At 33.2% G+C, this 22,682-nt stretch overlaps 1 protein-coding gene across 4 annotated transcripts in view; it reads left to right on the top strand.

Moving 5' to 3' along the window:
* The window catches only part of LOC128243304 (ras-responsive element-binding protein 1-like), a 51,116-nt gene that overhangs the window by 5,662 nt on the left and 22,772 nt on the right, over positions 1-22,682 (top strand). The window contains exons 1-4 of one of the 4 annotated variants that reach the window (XM_052961000.1): positions 8,300-8,504; positions 17,406-17,509; positions 20,523-20,960; positions 22,275-22,373. In XM_052961000.1, coding sequence (XP_052816960.1) covers positions 8,483-8,504; positions 17,406-17,509; positions 20,523-20,960; positions 22,275-22,373 — 663 coding nt within the window. In that variant the 5' untranslated portion in view covers positions 8,300-8,482. Of the gene's footprint in view, positions 1-8,299; positions 8,505-17,405; positions 17,510-20,522; positions 20,970-22,274; positions 22,374-22,682 lie in introns of those variants that run through there. The other 3 variants (XM_052960999.1, XM_052961002.1, XM_052961001.1) reach the window with 3 other exon arrangements.

Raw genomic sequence — 22,682 nt, 5'->3', positions numbered from 1 at the left:
ATTCCATCATGAAAGATCAATATAATTGGTGAAATCAAGTATCTTTTAGCAAATAATATGACATCAGTTAAAGCGTTTCTTTCTACCTTGATCAAATAAATGAATAATGATGCACGATGGGAGAGAATTCCTAATAGTTTTATTATAATCAAAATATTGGGAAACTTCTTGGGATTTTTGTCCATATAATGTGCTGTTTATTAAATATAATTATATATATAAATACATCATCAGTGTATAAAACAGAGCTTTTCAACCCGAAATAAACTGGATGGAATGGCTGAGTTTAATAGGTTGTGTTGATTACGGCTCGTGGTTATATCTTGAAGTTGTTCCCATCAAGATGATCTCACATGATATATTCTCAGTATGGTATTGAGTTCGTGATGATATTATTTACATCACATCATCCTTGCATGCATGTGACAAAAAATGTTCTCTTGTAGCGCTCCTCAATGAATCGAGCATCGAACTAATGCCAAAATCAGATTAACATCATCAGGGATGTTTGAGTGTAAGAATAATGGCCACAGATATTAAAGCTGATAATATTTTGATACCTTTTATAGATCGACTATTTGGCTGCTTTGTTTGCTTTGACAATGGTTCACATCCTTTTTGGATTAAGCTCATAGCGTTAGACAAAGCTGAAAAAAATGCTGATTGCATTTAAGCATTGATGGTACATTCATGAGATGGTTCATTGTTTTGTCTGTATGATACGGCTTATTTCATTACAATCTTTGCTTCATCGGAGATACCAGCCAGAACATCTCTTGAGTTTGTGCATGGTCCAAGTGCCAAGTGGAGATTCCATCTGTCTATTGTGACAATCACTGTGAATGATGTCATTATCATTATTCATCAATAATGTAATGTAGACTTGAAACACATCCTTTAGCTGGTACTATTATTATCATCAATTTAAAAAATATTGCAATGATGTTTATTTATAAATGAAAACATATTTTCAAAATAATCAATTTAGTTTAATGTAAATGGCCTAAAAAGGGGCGTATGCAAGATTTGGCGCAACTATTGAGTGCAACTTTGAATGGAGGTGTTCCCCAAACCTGAAAAATATGTTGTGTAAATGATAGTAATATTGGGGGTCCTCCCCCTAGAAATAGCTATTTTTGTACTGCAATGGTGCATTCTGGTGTACATTTTACTCCCATTTTCTATCCAACATGATATGAAAGTTGACAATACATCATACACCCCTCAACACCTGCACCCCACTCAATCACCCCCCCCCCCCCCCCACCAAATTATAATCCTCTTGCATTATAAAATAACTTTCATCATTGGAATATTTGAATATTACGACTGGGTTCCCTGTATGAATGATTCAAGGTTCAGATGATGCTGTTTCTTCAAAACGTTTGAAGAATTTGAAATGACACGTACATTTTCAATTTGGATGCATAACTGTATCATCTCCTTTAATAATGATGCGCATTTAATCAGTTTCGCCTTACACACCAAAGATTTTTGCATAAAATGTTGATGTTGCTTTTGAGAGTCTGGGAAGATGACAGCGGTCGATAGCTTTATTGCTGCATACTCCATAGGATATCTTTCTGCATCAACATCCCGATTTGAAAAGAGTATTCATCTGTAAATATCCCGTTATAAAACTGATATAAATGAATTGTAAGTAATCCCGATTAGGCAGCTTCAGATTCTGTTTTGAATGTTTTTCATTGGGTTGGGGATTCTGCATTCATTGAAAGAATATTTTGGTATGCATTCATGGTTTTAGGCGAGATGTGTCACACATTAGTGATAAGAACGAAATATTTTGTGGTTTTAAAAGATGCTGATGTGAATGCTGTATGATTTGAATTGGTTATCAGATAAGATGACGGATCTTGCACATTTCATGGTCTACTGATGGGGTTTGAGTTTTAACTGGTCAAATTGTACCACTGTTTATGAAATAGAAAAGGTCCTGAAAAATGGCCTTATGTATAAGTTGATTTTGAGAATTATTCAAATAATTGAAAATAAAATTGATGTTTCTGTGATGTTTTTGTCAAGGAGTTTTATAAGTTTTATGAAGTGTTAGCAACAAATGCCTGTTTATACCATGAAGTCTTTGTGCCTGTCAAATTTGCTAGAGGCTGGATTTTCATCAAACATACATTATATTTCTACAACCACTTAGCCCATCCAACATTTTTAAGAGAGTTTTAATCTTGTGTTACTTTATCACTTTGACAAGGCTGTTTTTTCATAAGTGAAGACTTATATTTGGCAATTAAAATTTTCAGCTATTGATAAGATACTGCTACTGTTATTTAATGTACAATAACGGAAAATTGGAGATACCAGCCAATTATGCTGTAAACACCTAACTTTTTATAACGAGTTTTTGAAAAATATTTGATATCTCCTGTCCCTTTTTAATGATAAAATCTTGGCTTTTGTAACAATTTCAACACTTGATGACAATTTATGGAAAAAATGCCACAGGCATGTTTGAACTTTAATTAAGAAAGAGAAATTAACTGTAGCTTAGTATGTTGGAGCTGCAATTAACAAAGGTGATGAATTAATTTGCAAGGTCAGCTTTAATGCTTAATCTTGTAAAAAGACATCTCATGAATTCTCTGCCATCAAATATTGTTTTCCAAACTTCATTGTATGTGGAAGCATCTTAACATAGAAATATGATGTCTTATTATACTTATATGATATGTCTTGGTCTATGGTTTCGTTGACATGGTATTTGTTACTATAAATTAATTTCTCATTTTATGACATCTGAATTTTTTTCAGTTGCTAGAGCCTAGCAATTCTGTTTACAAGCTATCATTCCGATGGTATTAGGGATTAATGCATTTTTTTCTTTGTCCACTACAAGTAATTTTTGAAATGTTCTCACTGGCTTTAAATCATCATCTAAATATTGAAGTTAGTGGCTTTGCATCAGATCGGTTCTGTTTATAATAAGGATTTAGGCATACTTAAATCGTGGTCATCTTGAAAAGTCTTAACATGCTTCGACAAGAAGTAATGTTTTTCGCTCCTATGGTCAGTGATGTGAACTAGAATCCTATTAATATTTGACATCAAATCCTTTCGACCAAAATCAGCAAGTTAATGCCACTTTTGTTATATGCATAAGATTTGAAAACAATCCATCCTATGCTATTATTGTAAGCGATTAAAAGCTTCAGGTTTAGTAACTGGTACTTATTTTAATACATCGCAGAATTCTTAATCCATCATCTTGAGACTTTGCTACCAAATCAGGCGTTAAACCCTCCGATCAATAAATCTATACTGTTTAATGGGTTCAATTGTTCAAAATTTAACTACTGAAGAGAATTAGATTTGTTGCATAACTGATGAAATTCAAAAGAAATTGGTTATTGGCTTCAGTTTTGGGATAAGAAAAAGGCAATTGATTAGGTATACCATTTCCATCTCAAAAGTGACGAAAACGACAATTGATGGGCAGTAAAAGTCTGTAATTATAAGCAAATAAAAGATGATGTTATCCCTGAAATATAATAGGAAAAGCTTTTTCATTGCTTATTGGCAACGGGGGAACAAAATGACCTTTCAAGCCACTAAAATTGCATGCTCATGCTTAGTCAATATTTTAGTAAGAATTCAATTTAATGCAGGAGCAAAGAATAGAATCTAATACACGGCAGAAATTGGATATAGTTTATCATGTTTTTCGTGCTTTGTTTTCAGTACCTCTAGCTTCGTTGAGTCTGTAAAGACGCTCTGAATATGATCGCTAACTTTCCCCTTCTAGCTTGTGACTTGTTAACGATAAATAAAGAAAGGTCAGACATAGATTGAACATGAATTGATGTAGGTATTTAGTCAAACAATAGTGAAATATTTTGTATTGTAATTGCTTAACACCTCTTTAAGTTGCTTCATACATTAATCCTAATTTGGGATTTTTCGGTATCCTTTTCTCTTCTGTTTTTGCCTTGCTTGATTAGCTCCATTGTTTCAAGGTTTTGAAACTTGGCGTGATGGCAATTTGAAAGTGATATTAGATAACATTTCATACTCTGTTGTCTAAAACAAAGAATTCTTTGCTTTATTGTTGCCAAAACAAAGAAATATGAACATAGTCAGATGAAGTGATTTGGTTTAGAGATTAGTTTCACTTTTTTTGACTGGTTGCAGCTTCTTGTCTACAGAAGACAATGCTTCAAGAATTTGATGGTGACGCAGTCTAGTCCAGTGTATAGTATTCACCACTTGGTAAACAGATAGCAATCAGAATTTTTTTTTTCAAAGAGAAATGATCAAATCTTGTGATGAGCCTTTAGTTTTTTTCTGTTATAACATATTTGACGGTGTTTAAACATAACATAGCTGTCAATACATGTTTAACCAGCAAATAAATTGAAGATTGCAAAAAAAAGATAGAACATTGGGCATAAATAAAAGTATTTGTTTTGGATGATACTATAAATGGATCTTTTTCTTCTATTCTTTCAATTGAGAAATAAAAACAATAGCAAAGAAATCGGTGTACGTGAACAAAGGATTTCCCCTCCGAGACTTGCCAGAAATTAATTAATGTATACTATTAATATTATTATTTACCTGTCAAATGTTTTATGTATCAGAACAATTAAAATGCAGCATTGACCTTATTGAACTTGTAATAATTACGTCACATCACAAGGTTCGAAATTGCAGGCATAGTATTGGGATGTCGTCCAAGGGCATTTCATGTGTCAATCTCATTTTCTTGTTTAGTACATTGTTAACACCAACATGACATAATGTAATAATGAGTCTTAACTGACAATTAGTAGATGGTGTTTTTAACTGTCTATATTAGTTCGGCACCAGTAGGGCAATGCATTTCAAGCATGATGGATGCATTATTGTTTCCCTGTCCGTCATTTTTGGGTGACAGCTAAATGCATGTATCTATGTATCATTTTTATGTAGAGATAGGTTATTTTGGAGTGTTTTTGTGTGTCAAATGATACTGAACACGCTTTTAGGTACTTACATCCTTACAAACATATATACGAGTTATGTACATGACTGGTCAACGGTAAAAGCTCATTTGTTAGTAATTATTGACCTATTAATTGCGTGTTTATTGTTTGTTGGTCATTAAACTCTAACCAGTAATGACAATTCGTAAGTCTAGCTTCTTTGTAATCTAAATACAGTATTTTGTATGTTAAAATTTACCAAAATATGACTTCCCCTTTTAATGTCTGATGAAGATTTGATAGATTTTTTGAAGAAAAATAATCATATCACATCTTTTACACAGTCATGCTTTAAATAGTTGATTTATAGATAAAAAATATTTTTTATGATAAATTACACCTTGGTGTTGGTAAGTTATCAAAGAGTAGCAAAAATTATACATAATTGCATTGATTATGGACATATTAGTCCTATTTAAGTGCAGGCTTTTCATAAACTTCTCAAAAAGATGTCATAATTATCCTACGGTTTCTTTTTGAATCCTTATAACTCGCGCCTGACCTTCATACATTAGGGGGCACATTCCGAAATAATGACGAGCATAGGGCCGTTGTTTATCGAACAATTTTGTAATGATGCCCTGATAGTATTAGAATACCTTGAAAGAGATACTAGTCATTGTAATATTGTTCGCTTGTGAAATTTAGACACTTAACAAATTGGTGATGACAGCTCGTAATTTTTGTTATGACTCAATTCCACAGCTGATGCTTATAAAAACATGACTGGAGGATGCTTTGTCATTCTAAATGGTCTTTTTAGAATAATTACACTTTTTGATGAACCAGTCCGAAATCTTACATTCCTATATGGCATGAAATTTGTAACTAGCCCAGCTATATGAAACTCAGAATTTGAATGAGCCCTGCAAACATTAACCAGTCCAGGGCTTGCGGGCTTGTGCTAAATTCGACCACTGATGGAACCATGATTTGCACAATTTCTCAGTGGCTTTAAAAAATATTGGTTTGTCATATATTGAATATTCTTAAGCATTGATTGAATTTTTTTTTTATATATATAACAATGCTTTCTTGGTTACCACTTTTGCCCTGAGGATACTTCAAAACTAACTTGTTTCTTCTTTTTTTTTAAGATATTGGACTTTCCAGCATTTTACTCCTGATTAAAATGTTTATTCAACTTTAATTGTATTTTTACAATGATGTTAAGATTCCATGCAATAAAATATAGCCACAAAAATAACGGCTTTTCTTTTATTTGTGACCAAGATGTGAAGATAATTTGTTTTGATTGGTTATTGCGTTATATCAACAGTCTTGTAGGATGACAAAAATTGATGTATTTTTCACCACTATGTGACATTCTTTCCAAATTCTGTATCACCCTATTTCATTTTATTTTTTGATCACTTTAATTGACATCTTATAATTGATTAGTTCTGATATTTGATGCATAATTTCTTGACCATTTTTCCCCCGAAAAACAGTTGAAACTTAAAAAAAAGATGTTTTAAGGTTAATACTAAAATAAATACTCCTTTCTGGATTTTCCTTGCTGTATTCACGTCATCTAATCATGATTTAGACGTGATTCAAACAGGTTACAAGACAAATCAATTTAGAAATCAGTTCCATTTGAATTATGTCTGGTGGAAAATTTGACTGATGAAATGTTTAACATCAGATAGAGCTATATACAAATGTAGCATCATTTATTGATGGCCAAATTGTTTGGCTTTTGTAACAGTGTTTGTCCTTTTCCGAGGAAAATAAAGTACCCATTGTTTTCAATGATGGAATGACGTTCAAAAACATACAAATTTGCTGACAAATCATTGGTCGCCAGGTTTGGCTTTAAAAGTTTAATGCGATGCTAGGAAATTGAGGCTTAAGCGAAGCTGGATCTATAATTCCTCATAAACATTGTACCTTTTAAAACGATGCTGTATCGATGTGTTATCATTGTTCAAACAGCGATGTTTTGTCAGCATTTCATCTATATTTCAGTTGTTGTACAGTTTCAATTCAGCAATAAAAGTACACTGTGAGCATCAAGTGGATGCCATGTATTATATCACTGTACGGTCCTCAATAATGCAAACAGTCTTCAAAATCATGTTTTAAATCATTATTTGAGATGTATTGGCCATTTATAAATATTTATCTAAATAATCACTGGATGATGTGGGGGAAATACAAGGACATCAACGTGTTAGTTCAAATATTGAAGCCTTTTAATCATGCAAAGAAAATCTCAGTGAAGCCAAAGTTATATAGAGTATAGTTAAATAAGGAATAAAAAAAATCAAATATTTTTTCTTTGATTAAGGTTTTCTTGTGTTTTTTTTCTCAGCAGTCATGAGTGCATTTTGCAATTTAATGATAATATATCTCAAATGTTTATTATAAGAGCAGCTCAGATATTCATACATGGTCAGTAAGCAGACTATTGTTGACAAGTCTTGGCATGTTTTATGTGATATATTGGTGAGGGATGAATTCGCCAGCCTCCTCCTGGTGATGTATCCATCTTCAGGATGTTTTTGTCCGAGTACAACCCATCAAATAGACAAATACCATCCAGCATAGATAGTCCCATACTTGCGAGATTTCGTGTTCATTGCGAGGGTTTACATTAGGGGATGACACGCAAATATGGTGGGATGGTGGCATGGTTGTCATGGAGTCCCCAGCATCTCGCTACTTCAGTTGTCAACTTACGCAGTGTGTCGGCCGTCAAGTCACCGCCCAAAACTGGGTTATGGAGACATGATGCTGTGAGCCCACTGGGCTGCTGATAATGTAAAGTTTATATTGTCCGGGTCATACGGGCTTATCAGCTGTATTGTGCTTATGTGGATAAACTGTTTTGTATGTCAGTTGATAATGCATAACATTTGCAAAAACATTCAGAAATAAAACATATACATAGATCTTTTTAATTAAATGTTACATGTTTTTTTTTAATTTAACAGATTTAGTTGCTAAAATTTATTGCTTTAAACTTTAAAGATATTGAATTCACTTGTATAAAACTTATTGAAAATGTTAAGATAGAAGTTGTTGATTCATGAACTGAAATCCTTTAGAAAACCGCATCCCAGCATCTGAATCATAAAATTTTGTCACAAAATGAGAGTTGTACACCTTGACTATACAAATTAAACCTTGCTGCAGAGGCAAGCAATCGAGGTGAGAGGTAAACTCAGGTAGATACAGGTGGGCCGACAGGTGAAATAGCTCATTATGGCTAGGAGGCTGGTTAAACTAGGTCGAGATGAAGATGAAGTTATGAACACGGGATGTTGAGGCAAGATACCGTGACATGCTGGGGGATGAAACATGGCCGCCATATTTGGAAATGTTTATAGATTAAAGTATTTGGGATGCTGAGTTTAGGATCATAAGTTTTAACTTGTGTATCTTGAGTTTAGGTTTATTAATGATATGTTGACCAGTATTTGTGTACTAGGTGGCTTAAGTTAAAGAAATATTTTTATGGATAAATTCTCACTTGAAGAAATATGGAAGAGATAGCGTGTTGGTGTAAGTTTAAATTTGATAATTAGTTCAATGGTATTATAATTATTTTTTCAACATGCAGAACATATTCATAAATTGTTTGGTATGTAAGATCACGTTTTTCGTGCAGTGCAAAAATGACTAAAACAGCTATTAATTTAAGTCTCAATATTCAAATACTATTTATGTGATTGAAAAATTTCAAAATGTTTGTTTAAATTCTTCGTCATCTATTTCATGGAAGGTGGGCCCATCTTAACTTCCTTATATGATGCAAAGTGTATTACCTGTTTGTTTTTCATGTCATTGAGACTTACTAAGCAAATACAGGCATGGTTTAAATGTACTTGATATGTAAATTTATGGACAATGAGCCTTCATTCAGGTACATTGTAGTTCAGCCTCATGGTTGCTGAGACTGACCATGTGATGTGTAACTATTTATAGAGATGTCATGTGACATTGTTTTCATAGCTTGCTGAACCTGGTCTTAAATGAGGAAGATTTTTAGTTTTCTAAAAATACCTTTATATTAATAATAAATTGTTTAACAAAAGAGAGCTGGACGGTGGTTTTCTCAACAATTTTTTATCTTGATCATAATTATACACTATGTGTATTTCTACTGCTCTTTGTCGTTTGTAATTATATGGTTTGTGGTTTTCCTTCTTGAAGATATTGAAATGGATGATGTAGTGTTCTGCATCGAATTTGAATAGCCCTGAGATAGTAGTTATACCAGAATATAAATATGTCACCTATTGTGTGAGTGATGACAAATAGTAATTTTACAGTTAATTTTCAATTGTCTGATGTTATCGAGCTTCTTGGCTGATGCTACGGGCTGATCAGATGAAATAAGAAATTGGTACGGTAATATTAATGTGTGTTCAATTAATTGGTCAATTTTTCAAACCGTAACCATAAGTAATGGTCAGGAATAATTAGGAGATAGTATCAACTTCAGAAAATATTTTGCAATATTTTGAAAACATTGCAAGAAGTTGATTTGACCTAAGGGTCAAATTTGTTTGATGGTCAGCAATGTTGTTAATTGCTTTTTAATAAACTTTTATGCTTATTGAACTTATTATCTACTTGCAAAAATATTTTGACACTACATGATCTTTGTATTAATAAGGTGCTAAAGTAAATTAAAGGGGAAAGGAAGATGTACTTTGGGAAACAAAGTGTGATGAAACTTGCTTTTTTTATTAGAGCCTATCAACTTGATTCGTTCCTTGGTTTTATGAGTACAGAAGAGGTTGATGTGACCTCAGGTTTCACATGGAAACTGCAGAATCAACTTTGTTTGTTTACACTGCATTATTATACCTTTATGAAGCAATTTCACAGTCTGAATCTGAAAGTGATGTCTTGTTCAAATTTGTTTTATGAAAATTTCCGGTTTCTTCAAGAGCTCTTAATTTCATCATTTTACATCCAGCATTATTTGATTGCTTGCAAGCAGCTTCTACCTGGCCGCTAATAAAGTGTTATCAGATATTTATGGAAGATTAAGTCATTTTCAAGATGTCATTTCCTCTTGAGGCCTTGAATGGTTATCAACTCAAGTTGCAGCATACAGAATAAATTGATGCTGTGAAGTAATTTTATCAAAAGGGATGAACTTTCAGCATTATGCTGGCTTCAATATTTCTTCGATTTATCAGTAGTCAACGAAATAAGGGGTTTCTATGTTTATGAAATTTTGAATTGCTTTTGTCATTGGATTCAAGAAGTCAGGGCAATTAAGTTGTTAATAATAAGGTTTTTAACTAGCGAGGAAGACTGAATGTAATCTTTGTCGTCAACATCTTCAAACAAATGTAAAATTGAGATCTGATCGACATAGTTTTACTTCCACACTAGTTACTTAACATTTAATCCTTACAAATCTACGATGGCCTCTTGTCCCCATCCTTATGGTTCCGTTTTTGAGGTATTCATCTTTTATTACCCATGGTGAATAATGTGATAACAATCTCCCGCTAGTCGCACCAATTTTTTTACCGACTTTACAGATTTAAGTGATTCTAGATGCCGGGGGTTACTGTTTACTGATGGGGGCCACTGCGTCCTTGGTTCTTGTACAAGATGTTTTGTTTGCATTTCCCATACTCCACCTCAGAGGGAAGCCACTTGTTGCGGGGGTAGGGATCAGCTTTCAACCGTTAAGGCGACACACCGATGATACGGTTTACCTGGAGACATTCAGAAGCTGCAAGCCGCTATGGACACAATGTTATCTCGCCCTCCGATCAAACTGTTTGAAACACCATCGATAGACAATATGGGTTACTTTTATGCTAAAAGCCATTTGTTTACCAGGGTTTAGTCAAGTGACTCATTAAAAACTTTAAGCTGAAAGGCTTATTAATGGCAAACCTTTTATTTGCTAATAAACTGGGAGTCTGGTTAGAGGGTTTATATTTTGACATCTCTTGAACACAAAAGGTTTCAAGTATTGAATCGTGGGTCTTGTCATACTTGGCTTTGATAAATACATAGTACAGCTGCAAATATATATTTTGTGTCACAAAAATCTAGCTTTTCAATGGATATTCAAAAATCAAGCATCCACTGATAAAAATCTTTTAAATTTTTATGAAATTTGACACCGCAAGATATTATGGCTCACAGCATCCACGATGATTTAGGCTGGGCGACCTCTTTTGGGATATGGACCTTCTAATTACCCACCCTTTGTTGGGCTTTATGGTAGATTTTCGAGATCTTAATTTTAATTCCTTTGATTATGATGTGTTCTGAGCATGATCAGGGCAAAAGATACCCGATACTTGTAATTATTTTGACATTTTATAGTGATGTCTGGTAGGGAGCCAGTTTTTGTCTGTTTCCTGTACTGTTAACAAGTGTGAACAATATTGCTCTTTTTCTGCTTGATATTTTGTCTGTTTTTTTTGTTGCATCATGTTCGATGATGAATTCATAAATCTTAAGAAGTTGATTGAATTTTGGGTTCATATCCAGGAAGTCACTGTTGATTGGGTTTTACATTTCTATTGCGTTAGTTGTAAGTCTCAAGTCTTCTTCGATGTGAACATTTTGAAAGACCGTCCATAATGATGTTCATACTGTAACGAACAGAGTTTGACAAATGAGACTGAAATTTTAATATCTTCCAATCAAAAGAATCCCTATTCATCCAAAAATCAATATTTATATTGACTGGAGGTGAGAGAACGCTTTATCAAATGATGGAAATATGCAGCCCATAGTCATATAAGGACAAAAGTTATAATGGAAAACCTCTTTCCTCAAACAAAGGTATGTTCCTAGCATAAAAGATGAGTTATACTTCAGTTTGAGATGAAAGATGCGACGCAGAGAGAGGCATTGTCTCTCAATACGCCCTTCGTCTTTGAAAACGCATAAACGTACTTCTTCAGTATACCTGTAGATCGAATTTCCAAACATTATTAAGAATAGAGTATAATTTGTCATTAAGTTTTCGATGATTTAAATTCTGATAAAGAGAAATCAGCTTTAAAAAATTGGACAAGGCTGGGATGGCGTTTCTTTGACAAGGTTGGCATCTATTGGCAAAAAATCTATTGTATCTGAAAGGATCGTTGAAAAAAAATAGATGGGTAATGGAATGTTAGGGCTCATATTGGCTTGATGTAACACGTGTAAGGGATGGTATTACGGCATCTATTATATATGACAATAGCAGCAATCAAAATGACATCTGATAATGTTAGCATCACTATATAATTCATTATACTGAGAATGAGTAGACTCCGTTTCAAGAATGATTTATATTTATGTTTCATATGAAACCAAGGGTGGCTTTGATTTGAACAAAACAACTAAAATTTAGAACTCAGACATTGGTTTCATGTCCTTTTATGTCCTTTGTTGGAAAAGTTTGTTTTGTAAAATATGTTTTTATACATCAAAACATAGTGAAACATCGTTTTGAAAGAATAAATTTTAGATGATTGCCTTTAAATTATACATATGTGAAGATTGCCTTAAATGTATACATATGTGAGGATTGCCTTAAAAGTAGACATATGTGAAGATTGCCTGAAAAGTATAACATGATTGCCTTGTATACATATAAAATGATTACCTTAAATTTATACATATTAAATGATAGTCTTAAAATTTTACATACAAGGTGATTGCCTTGAATGTAAACATATAAGATGATCGCCTTAGAAATATACATATACGATTGCCTTAAAACTTGAAAGTATATATATATTAGAGGATTTCCTCTAACAAGAAAATATAATGGTAATAAAAGTCCAACTTTATACATAAAAAAAAATGTTTATCATGCAACAAGATAAGGTGCAAGCCTTTGCACGAAATAAGACAGCTTGCAGAAGAGGCATAGACTTGAACAGCTGCATATTTGCAAAGTTTTGAGCCATGATCAGATCAAGAACCTACATGAATTCCCATCTCAAGTTAACAGCCTTGCCCCTTCTTCCGTACCTCTCTATTTGTTGAGAAATTCACAATAAAAGCATTGAAGATGATTGTTTAATATTTGGCTATTGAATCAATAACGGATAACTGGCATGTGATGGGGATGTATTGATAGGGTATATAAATCTGATTCCCGTACAATTAACAAGTGTCAGTAGTTATTTATGATGTGAAAAAGAGACTTGACAAAATTTTGCATTGATAATGCTTTTGTTATTTGGCTATGATCATGTTTTGTAAAGCATTGATATAATGAATTTTCATCAGTTCATGTTGTATTTGGTATTTGCTAATCTGTGGGGCATTTTCTGTAAGATGGAAATTTTCTTGAGGTCTTGCTTCAACCCCCCCCCCCCCCAACACCCCCTCCCCCCTCTGCCCCTGCTCTGTCCCCCCCCCTCTCTGACCCCCCTCCCCCTCTCATGAACAAATTAAAAAAAATCCACATTATCTCTCTTAATACATAGCTTGTACAAATGATACAAGTTTGTTGTTTGTACAAATGATGCAAGTTTGTTGTTTGTACAAATGATGCAAGTTTGTTGTTTGTACATATGATGCAAGTTTGTTGTTTGTACAAATGATGCAAGTTTGTTGTTTGTACAAATGATACAAGTTTGTTGTTTGTACAAATGATACAAGTTTGTTGTTTGTACAAATGATGCAAGTTTGTTGTTTGTACAAATGATACAAGTTTGTTGTTTGTACAAATGATGCAAGTTTGTTGTTTGTACAAATGATGCAAGTTTGTTGTTTGTACAAATGATGCAAGTTTGTTGTTTGTACAAATGATGCAAGTTTGTTGTTTGTACAAATGATGCAAGTTTGTTGTTTGTACAAATGATGCAAGTTTGTTGTTTGTACAAATGATGCAAGTTTGTTGTTTGTACAAATGATGCAAGTTTGTTGTTTGTACAAATGATGCAAGTTTGTTGTTTGTACAAATGATACAAGTTTGTTGTTTGTACAAATGATGCAAGTTTGTTGTTTGTACAAATGATGCAAGTTTGTTGTTTGTACAAATGATGCAAGTTTGTTGTTTGTACAAATGATGCAAGTTTGTTGTTTGTACAAATGATGCAAGTTTGTTGCACCTTTCGGTTACTGCAACTTGTGCCACACAGGTTCATAAACTGAAGTGAAAGTATTGGGCGTTTCAAGTTGACAAAAAATATTTGTTTGAGGAAAAAAGGAAGTTTTCGTCATTATTCTATAATTTATGTTCCAGACATCACCTGGAATGCCTGAAGAACTTGAATGTCTCCAATTTAAGCCTCGTACATCGATTGATCACCTTGTTTATATTTGCGAATATTTGATGGAGTCACAAAATTTGCTTGCCTCCAATTTGAAGTACTTCCTTACTCAAGCTTCTTCAGCGATATAAAGTAATTTGTTTGGGCTCCATTTCAATATTCTGTTATCCATATGATATAATTTATCATAAGGTGTACTTATAAAATCAATTTCAGCACTTGGGGACATCGAATAAGTATCTTGTATCCAAAATTTATTGATGTTGATGAGCGAGGGGGGATCTTGAAATGCCGGCATTCCTTGGAAACGAGACGTGACACTCAACATCAGAGATGTCAGCCAGCTATTTCTGAATCTAGTGCAGGCATGTTGGAAAACTTAGGCCCAAAACTTCTGATGTTAATGTCTGATGTTAACAATTTATCACAGGGATGTGAAATATTGGCAGTTTTATTGTTTATTGATTCAACAGTTTTTATAATTTGATGCAATTCATTCCCATCCTGATTAGGTAGCTTAAGGAAAGAAAGATAAAAATATTATGTTTATAGCATTTTCAAATCTTTAAAAGAGAATTTCCCTGTTGCAAGGAATTTAAAAAAAACACTTACAAATATTTGAAACCCTCATAGTTGATTCATCCATCTATCTTTTTATTAACCAATGAATGCAGCTTTATTTGACCATGACTTTAATATGAGATAATCTACAAAAATACTTAATCAGGGCCTCACAAAGTTAGATAATCTACAACTATACTTAATCAGTGCCCCAAAAAGTGAGATAATCTACTAATATACTTATTCAGGGCCTCACAAAGTGAGATTATCTACAAATATACTTAATCAGGGCCTCACAAAGTGAGATAATCTACAAATATCCTTAATCAGGGCCTCACAAAGTGTGCCACAATTATGTTCAAAGAGCTCTATTGTGCATCTTACATTGGAAGTTGTATATGTATACACTGTTTTCATTATATATAGGAGGAAAACAGATATTTCCCTTTAAGGAATTCAACAAAATGGAGAGAGAACAGTTAAAGTGCATTATAAAGTGTCATAACATTTTGCTGCAAGACTTCAGTTTGCAGACGATGAAAAGTTCTCTATGAATATAATAAAAATGTGTGAAGCACATATAGATATCAAACATTTCAACTCTTATATATAAGTACTAAGATGAAGTCATGGTAATATTTAACCATATATAGATAAATGTACTTAGTTCTCGCCTTCAATATTGAGACGCAGTTTTTCTCTCACTTTGACCAGGGCTGCTCTGTGCATGACAAAAATCAGCCAGAGTAGCTGATAGCGGGCCGCTGATTATCACGACTGTCAGGTGTTTTTCTTGTCCCTGATGCAAATTTGTCGCAACTTTTCCTTTCCTGGCATGGGAGCAGACACAGGTGCTGGAACTATTTTCAAGATATCCTTACGCCATATCAGTCAAAGAGTCCCACCTTCTGCACCAACTTATCTTCTAAATTCTGTGGCAGACACAATGGTGTCTGCTGCCATTATCAAATGCTTATCTTTCTTAACTTCTGTTACAGTACATATATTTGGTATCAAAGAGTTTGGTATCATTGGTCTAAAGGAGTGCCATGCATTTGTTACAATTATCTTTTATCTTTCCATCTTTTTGTAGTTAGTTTGTTTATTTAATTTGCTTCTGTAAATCCCAAAGATGGCGCTATCCCAGCCCAAGGGGAGGATTAAGTTTGCTATGTTAAGCAGCTGCAGCCTTTTCTTTCCAAACTTTTGTAAGGTCAAAGCTTTCTGATACAGTCTCAATGTATCTTAATGCATCATTGTTAATGGCTGGAAAGATCTTGGTAAATATTTGTATTGTATCAGCCCTTTGTGCCCTGCAATCAACAACCCCTATCTAATGATATAAAGGGCTGATTAGCCTTATATGGGCATCTCTGGGCATCTGTTGTGGTCATTGCATGGGTAATTTGTTGGCTAAACTTATTGACCAGTATTTAAAATGATATAAATGATCAAGGAGAGTAAATGGCTGATATTAAAAGAGTATCATTTGCTCAAAGATAAATATCATAATTTATGCTTGATTGTAAAACACATGACAAAATAGGATAAGCTGCTCTTTAAACGTTGTAGCTATAATGCTTAGTATTAATTTGGACTGCAGAATGTCTCGGAAAGCCTTCTACTTCTTAAGCAATATTAATCTACATGTTGATAAAGAAATTGATGTCCAGACTATTACAGTTTGCAATGAAATTGGTTTTACTTAAAATTAACTTGAAACCTAATGCTTATGTAATACATCCTCATAATTACGAATATCCTTACCAAATTTGATGAGCAATTACATGTCTAGCGGCTATGCCAAATATTGCCAAATCTGATATCATTATGATGTTAAGACGCTGAATATGGTATAAAGATAATTGAGCATAATTACTGCCAAACGGCTTTGCATGTCAGAGTCTGAATAGATGTTTGTTTAAATTGGTAAACTGTTTGATCAGCATTGAGGGAGATGTGTATTGAGCTCGTTGATTTAGTGCCCAATTATTTGCAGGACAAAATGTTGTAAAAAATGGAAAAACCATACTTTTCGACCATTCATTACGTTCTCATATACAGAATTTAAGAATTTTAAAAGCAACATTTACAGTGGTGAAAATTATTTCATAATTTTGCACGCTACTTGTATAAATGAAGATCTTTCACATGCATGACCTTGATGAATTGATATTAATCTTTTGTAGCAACAACAAGAACAGAAACATCATTTGTACTTAATACTTAAATGGTTATAACATTGCCAATCTATTGCTAAAAGGGCATATTCACTTATCAAGCTGATAAGCCTGTCTCACATTCGGTGGGCAGTAATTATGTATGGGTGAGGGTTACAGTGGTTAACATGCCCTCCTCTCACCCAAGAGGTCGTGGGTTTGATCAACAGTAGTGTAAGATTGGCCGCTCAAAATGGACACTTGTACTCGTTTCCACCCAGGAAATGGACTCGAGAGTGATTTACATCAACTTAAATCTAAACTGCCCAATAAAGTTATTAGTTTTGAAACTGATATTATAAGTAGTCAGAAAAAACTAGCGTACGATATCTGCGTTGATTAGATGGCCGCGTTATTTTTATGTATATCCTCGTTACTTACACAATAATTGTTTTTTAACGTTTCCTGTTTTCTCATTTTAGCATTCGAAGAGGAAGGAGGCATTGCCAGCAGCGTAGGAGACATTCTAGTCCCGATCTCCAGCACCAATGGTCATCAGACGTCTGATACCACGGAGCAAGACAAGGTATGGTCAATCGCAATTAAACAAAAATAAACCATTCTTTATATTTAGCGATTAGCCATGTTGATGAACCAATTTTTGTATTTTTTTCACCAATGTTCTGGAAGACAAATCTTTGAAAAAGGGACTATTGGAATGTTCCTTCATGCTTAATAAAACTGAAGCCCTTCATTTCATCCAAAAAACTATCAAGTGGCAAGTATTTTTGTGAGTTTTTGGGAAATGCTATACCGAACGATTTATTATCTTTGGCTGTAAAAGTGTTTTTTTTAAAATCTTATACAGTATCTGAAAATTTATGACTGTGAAATGTAATGTTCTTTTAATTCCCTGTATTATTATTCAATGTGGATGGATTTCTGTTAGGATTAAATACGGACGGTCTTCTGTTAGGGGTTATTTTACATCTTTGGCACACAATATTTATTAAAAAGAATAATTGCACAATCAATTTGCTTGTGGTTTTGATAAATCATCGCGGATCAAGATCCTTTGGTAATTTTAAAAATGAATATAACCCATATAATTGCTCAGTTGCTTAGTCGGCTACATCTTTAAATGATAAATAAAAGTTTCGGGTAACGTGAAAATCGTGTGATTCAAGGATAGCCAATTATATTCTATTGGACAGCTATGTTTGAAGATGATCAAATATAAATCGCTTCAAATTACTGTTTTACCTTTTATATAAAGCTGGATTCATTTCATAGCTTAATTGGTCTCTTATATTAAAAAAGTACCTTCACAGATGCAAGAATTCAACTGTAAATTCATCGCAAATTGAAGACGTGCATTGGTGGTAGCGCAATCTGTCAAAACATTCAAGGCTAATTACTTTAATTGAAAAACTGATACAGAAGTCTGCTTATTGAAAAGTAACAAATGCCATTATGTTGATATTATAAGGAATTAGAGGCAGTTTTCAGTTTGGCTGATTCATCGAACAAATAGGCCATACAATGCCATAATTCATCGAAATCCCCAATAATAATTGAACCCCAAATTGCATCCATTTTGGAGTTATTTTTCTTACCGATCTTTACACTTGGAATTAAGAAGTAGCGGTCTTTTCATCGAAAGTACTTAAGATAAATTGTGGCATTTCGAAATGTGCTACAACATGACGAGAACAAATAAGAATTTACCGCCTTGAAAGGGGTGATTAAAATTGATGTGGAGTTTGCGTAAAGTCAATATTTACGTGCCATTGGTACTGATTTTGATAACATTCAAATTTTTTTGTATCCAGCATTTTCTTCTTTTAATGATCTGATGTTAATCGCTTCAAATGTTTGATTCCTACTAAGAGTAATTGGCTGCATATTGAGAGTAACCATATTTGCTTCTTGCGTAAGCTTATTATAAACCCCAAAAAAGCTTTTGAGAAAATAGCCCAATTCTTATATTATAGACGGTGTTATTAAGTATACGACTAATGATCTTCCGGGCAAGATAAGTTCATTTTTAAGTATGCTTTATTTCCTTTCATCTTTTGATGTCACGATATTTTTGGTGCCTGAAAATATAATAATTTACTTAAAAAAAAATTAAATAAACATATAGGAGGACGATTGTAAAAATATCAAGAGCTTTATTTAATATTAGACTCAGACTCGACACAACCAAAGTGCATTAAAATATTTAAATTCGAGAATTTGTTCCATCTCAACATTTTTGCCTCTTCAAGCTAAATTTGAAAAGTTTGAATCAGGGTTGCTTAGCAAATATCTATGGGCTATTGAATTTATTGAAAGAAATCCGTTAAGTACCAAGCGCATCACCTTACCCAATGTTTTTGTATTTTATGTCTCACACATGAAAGATAATATGATAAAGCGTCATTTCGCACTTGAAGTTGAAATACAGATAATGGACGGGAAAATGGCGTAAGTCTTTAAAACAAAAGAATAAATGAAACGAAAGATATGGCGTGTCTCACTACTAATTGTTGATAATTTCTTTGTATTGACTTTCCATTACTAGAAGATTATAGTCATGTGATGGGTATTATGATAAAGTTGGTCATTATGAAGTTTAAAAATTAATGCCGTTTTTGGCATTTGTCACAGTGTATTGAAAAATTGTCCTCTTTATTCATGACATCTAGGCTGAAGTGTTGATGGTTTGATAGATTTTCCAGATAAAGATATAATATAAATCACCTTGTGGAACTCATTAAATATAATTTTTTACGCATTAGTCTAAATGGCCGGACAAAATGGACCAATTCAGCTTTTCCCTTAACACGCACATTTCATCGCCCCCGATGTTCGAATAAGTGTATAAGTTTCACATAATAAGTTTTAATTGCCCATCGCTGATGAAAAGCCCAGTTTCATTAGTGACCGAACAGCGCCGAAATGTTTGAATGAATCATAGATTTGTCTCCAGTGTGCCGCAACTATTTCCCAAAACGAGCGATGCAGCGTTTAAATTCAATCCCCATTATTATTATGACAATTATGACTTGTAAAGATGCTTTCTTTACCTCACTATAAAAGCAAGCAAATAACGGGTAGCTCGCCATTGTCAGCTAGAAGATGATGTCAATATATTATAACAATATGTCAGATTCAGGAGATTTTTATCATTGTCAATAAAGGATTTAAGTTATTTTATATTCGAAATTGCTTTCCAAACTATGGGAATTTCTTCAAAGGTAGAACTTAATTAAAATAGAATTTGTTCTTCTCAAAAAATATGAAATGTGATTCTGTTAAATGTGTTTTTTTTAGCTTACTGAATAATAGAACATTTGTACAATTATGTACAATTCATCACCAAAATATCGCTTTTGAAATTAGGAATCTGAGCTTTTTGAACTTCTCAGATATTGAATTCTTTTTAATCATATTGAAAATAATTTGTTCTTATATATACAAAGCATAAAAATGTCTTTTAGATGTTGAACATATTTAACTCTACCTTTCTTTCTTTCAAAAGAAATTACAATTGCTTTAATGTCAAAATTGACAGTTTAATAACTATAATAAAATGCATTAATATTGTTTTCCAGGATGATAATGGTGAATTCGGAGAGTTTGCGCCTTTGGTTATGGACACAGATTGCAATGATGATGCTGATAAGCCACAGCCACCTTCGCCACACAGTATCAAGATTCGTAGCAGCTTGCCGGCACTTTCTCGTATTCAACGCCCTGAACCTCTGAAACCAAATCTCATGGCGACTATGGCGACGTCTATGCCGCTATCTATGATTCCTCAGTCTGCATTCAGTGAGAAAAATGACAGTCGAAGTGTTCCGAGTAGCAACTTTTCTTTCCAGTCGTTTTCATTGACGTCGGCTAAATCAGCCATATCGTTTCCTAGTGTGAGTGAATCAAGCGAACCCCCCTCTCCTGCCTTGACGCCCAGTAACTTGTCCATGGATGATTCATCGATATCCGACAGTCAAGGAATGACATCTGGGAACATGATTCGACGCGGGTCGAAGGTAACACGGGTAATGTAGACATTCATTATAAGGTGTGGCATCCAATTTTTCACCAATTTGTGGTTTTGAGTGGTCTTTTAAAAGACATTTTAGACACCCATGTTTGAGAGCAAAATTTGTTCTTCCTTAGTTACTTTCGAAGGTACAGAAATTATTTTTTTTCCAAAAAATAATATCTGTGCTTTTTTTCCATTATTTTTATACCACTGAGCTTGATGAACATTGACAGAAATTAAGGAAAAAATGTTTTTTTAATGCTTTGGGATATGAAATGTTCATTTATGCTCAAAATGGTAACATTTGGTTATTTTTTTAGTGATTTTAGACTCAACGACCTCCCTACATTCACACCTTATACTTTGTGCCTAACAAACCAAATTAATGAAGTATTTTACTTGCAATGTTTTGGTTGTCCAGAAAATATTTTAATGCATATATGTATAGTGATTTCTTTGTAATATTTGTACTTTTCCATATTACACGTGTGAAATTTCCTCTCTTCACTGACTGTTTTTCCTGTGACATGACTAATCAGGGCTAAATGTTTTTAAGTATTCTGATTGGCTAATTAATCCTTGTTACAATGTTCTAATCAGCTTGCAATTAAAATCAAAGCAGTTTTGTTCTCTAACAACAAATAAAAAAATGCATTTAAGAAAAGGAAAAAATACAAAAAACATCATTCTCACAAAGATTTAACAATTTTTTCATATCAACCAAATTTGGTTTAAATTTGAACAAGGATTACAGCGATCAAGAATTTTGAAGTATTAAAGCATCTTTCTTTAGCAAAGGAGTGATAAAACTCTGTTTTTTTTTAGAAGGAATCCTGTGCTTTCTTTCTTTCTAATAGAGCTTCCGTCTCTCTGTCCCTAAGATATCTAGTGGTATTAATATCGTATTAGAAATTTATTTCTACGTTGAAAGGGAGACTAACCATACTAAAGCTTAAAGTCTGGTAAACGGTTAAAAGATAAAAACCAGTTGTATTTCCCTCAATACATTAGGCGAACACAATTTATGACTTTGATGTTTTTGTATGAGATAAGTTTAAATTTTATTGGCATTTGTTTGTCAGTGGTTTAAACATAAGCAAATTACCAAAAGAATAACGGCAATAATCAGAACTCCTAACATAAAATACAAAATTATTCATAGCCCGAAAAACGATGTTAAATACCAAATACCAAAGCACAAGGTTTCCATAACATCATCATCATCATCAGAGGCCAATTATTTTTTTCTTCAATTTTTTACACCAAAATAAATTGTAAAAATTTAGTCGCTAGGTTTAATTTTGTGTTGCATTTTCAGAAAAATGATCCGGAAGAGGAAGAAAATGATGAAAATCTGGATTACGATTCAGATTTTGATGATCTTGAAGAATTACTTAGTGAACTTATAAAAAATAAGGTATCGGAAAACCGCCGTATATGTCATGTACTCCTAATTATATCCAAGATATCCCTTGGGAATTTCGGCACTGCATGCATGTTCTAATCTTTGGGACTAGTTTCCCTGTTTCTTACAGCGTTGTAGTTTAATGCTATTAAAAAGAATTCAAACTATTTGTAGAACGCAATTCTGTCCATTTTTTTTTCCGCATGTGTTTTTAAATTATCAAGCACATAGGCAGCTTTTATAAAAAATAATATGTTTAATGAAATTTGCGATGCTTTCGTATAAAGACAAAACATAACTACTAACTACTTTTCGTAGCAT

Source organism: Mya arenaria, chromosome 8 (genome assembly GCF_026914265.1).
Source record: "Mya arenaria isolate MELC-2E11 chromosome 8, ASM2691426v1".
Lineage (NCBI taxonomy): Eukaryota > Metazoa > Mollusca > Bivalvia > Myida > Myidae > Mya > Mya arenaria.
The sequence above is the reverse complement of the archived record's forward strand: the minus strand, read 5'-3'. Positions and strand labels throughout refer to the sequence as shown.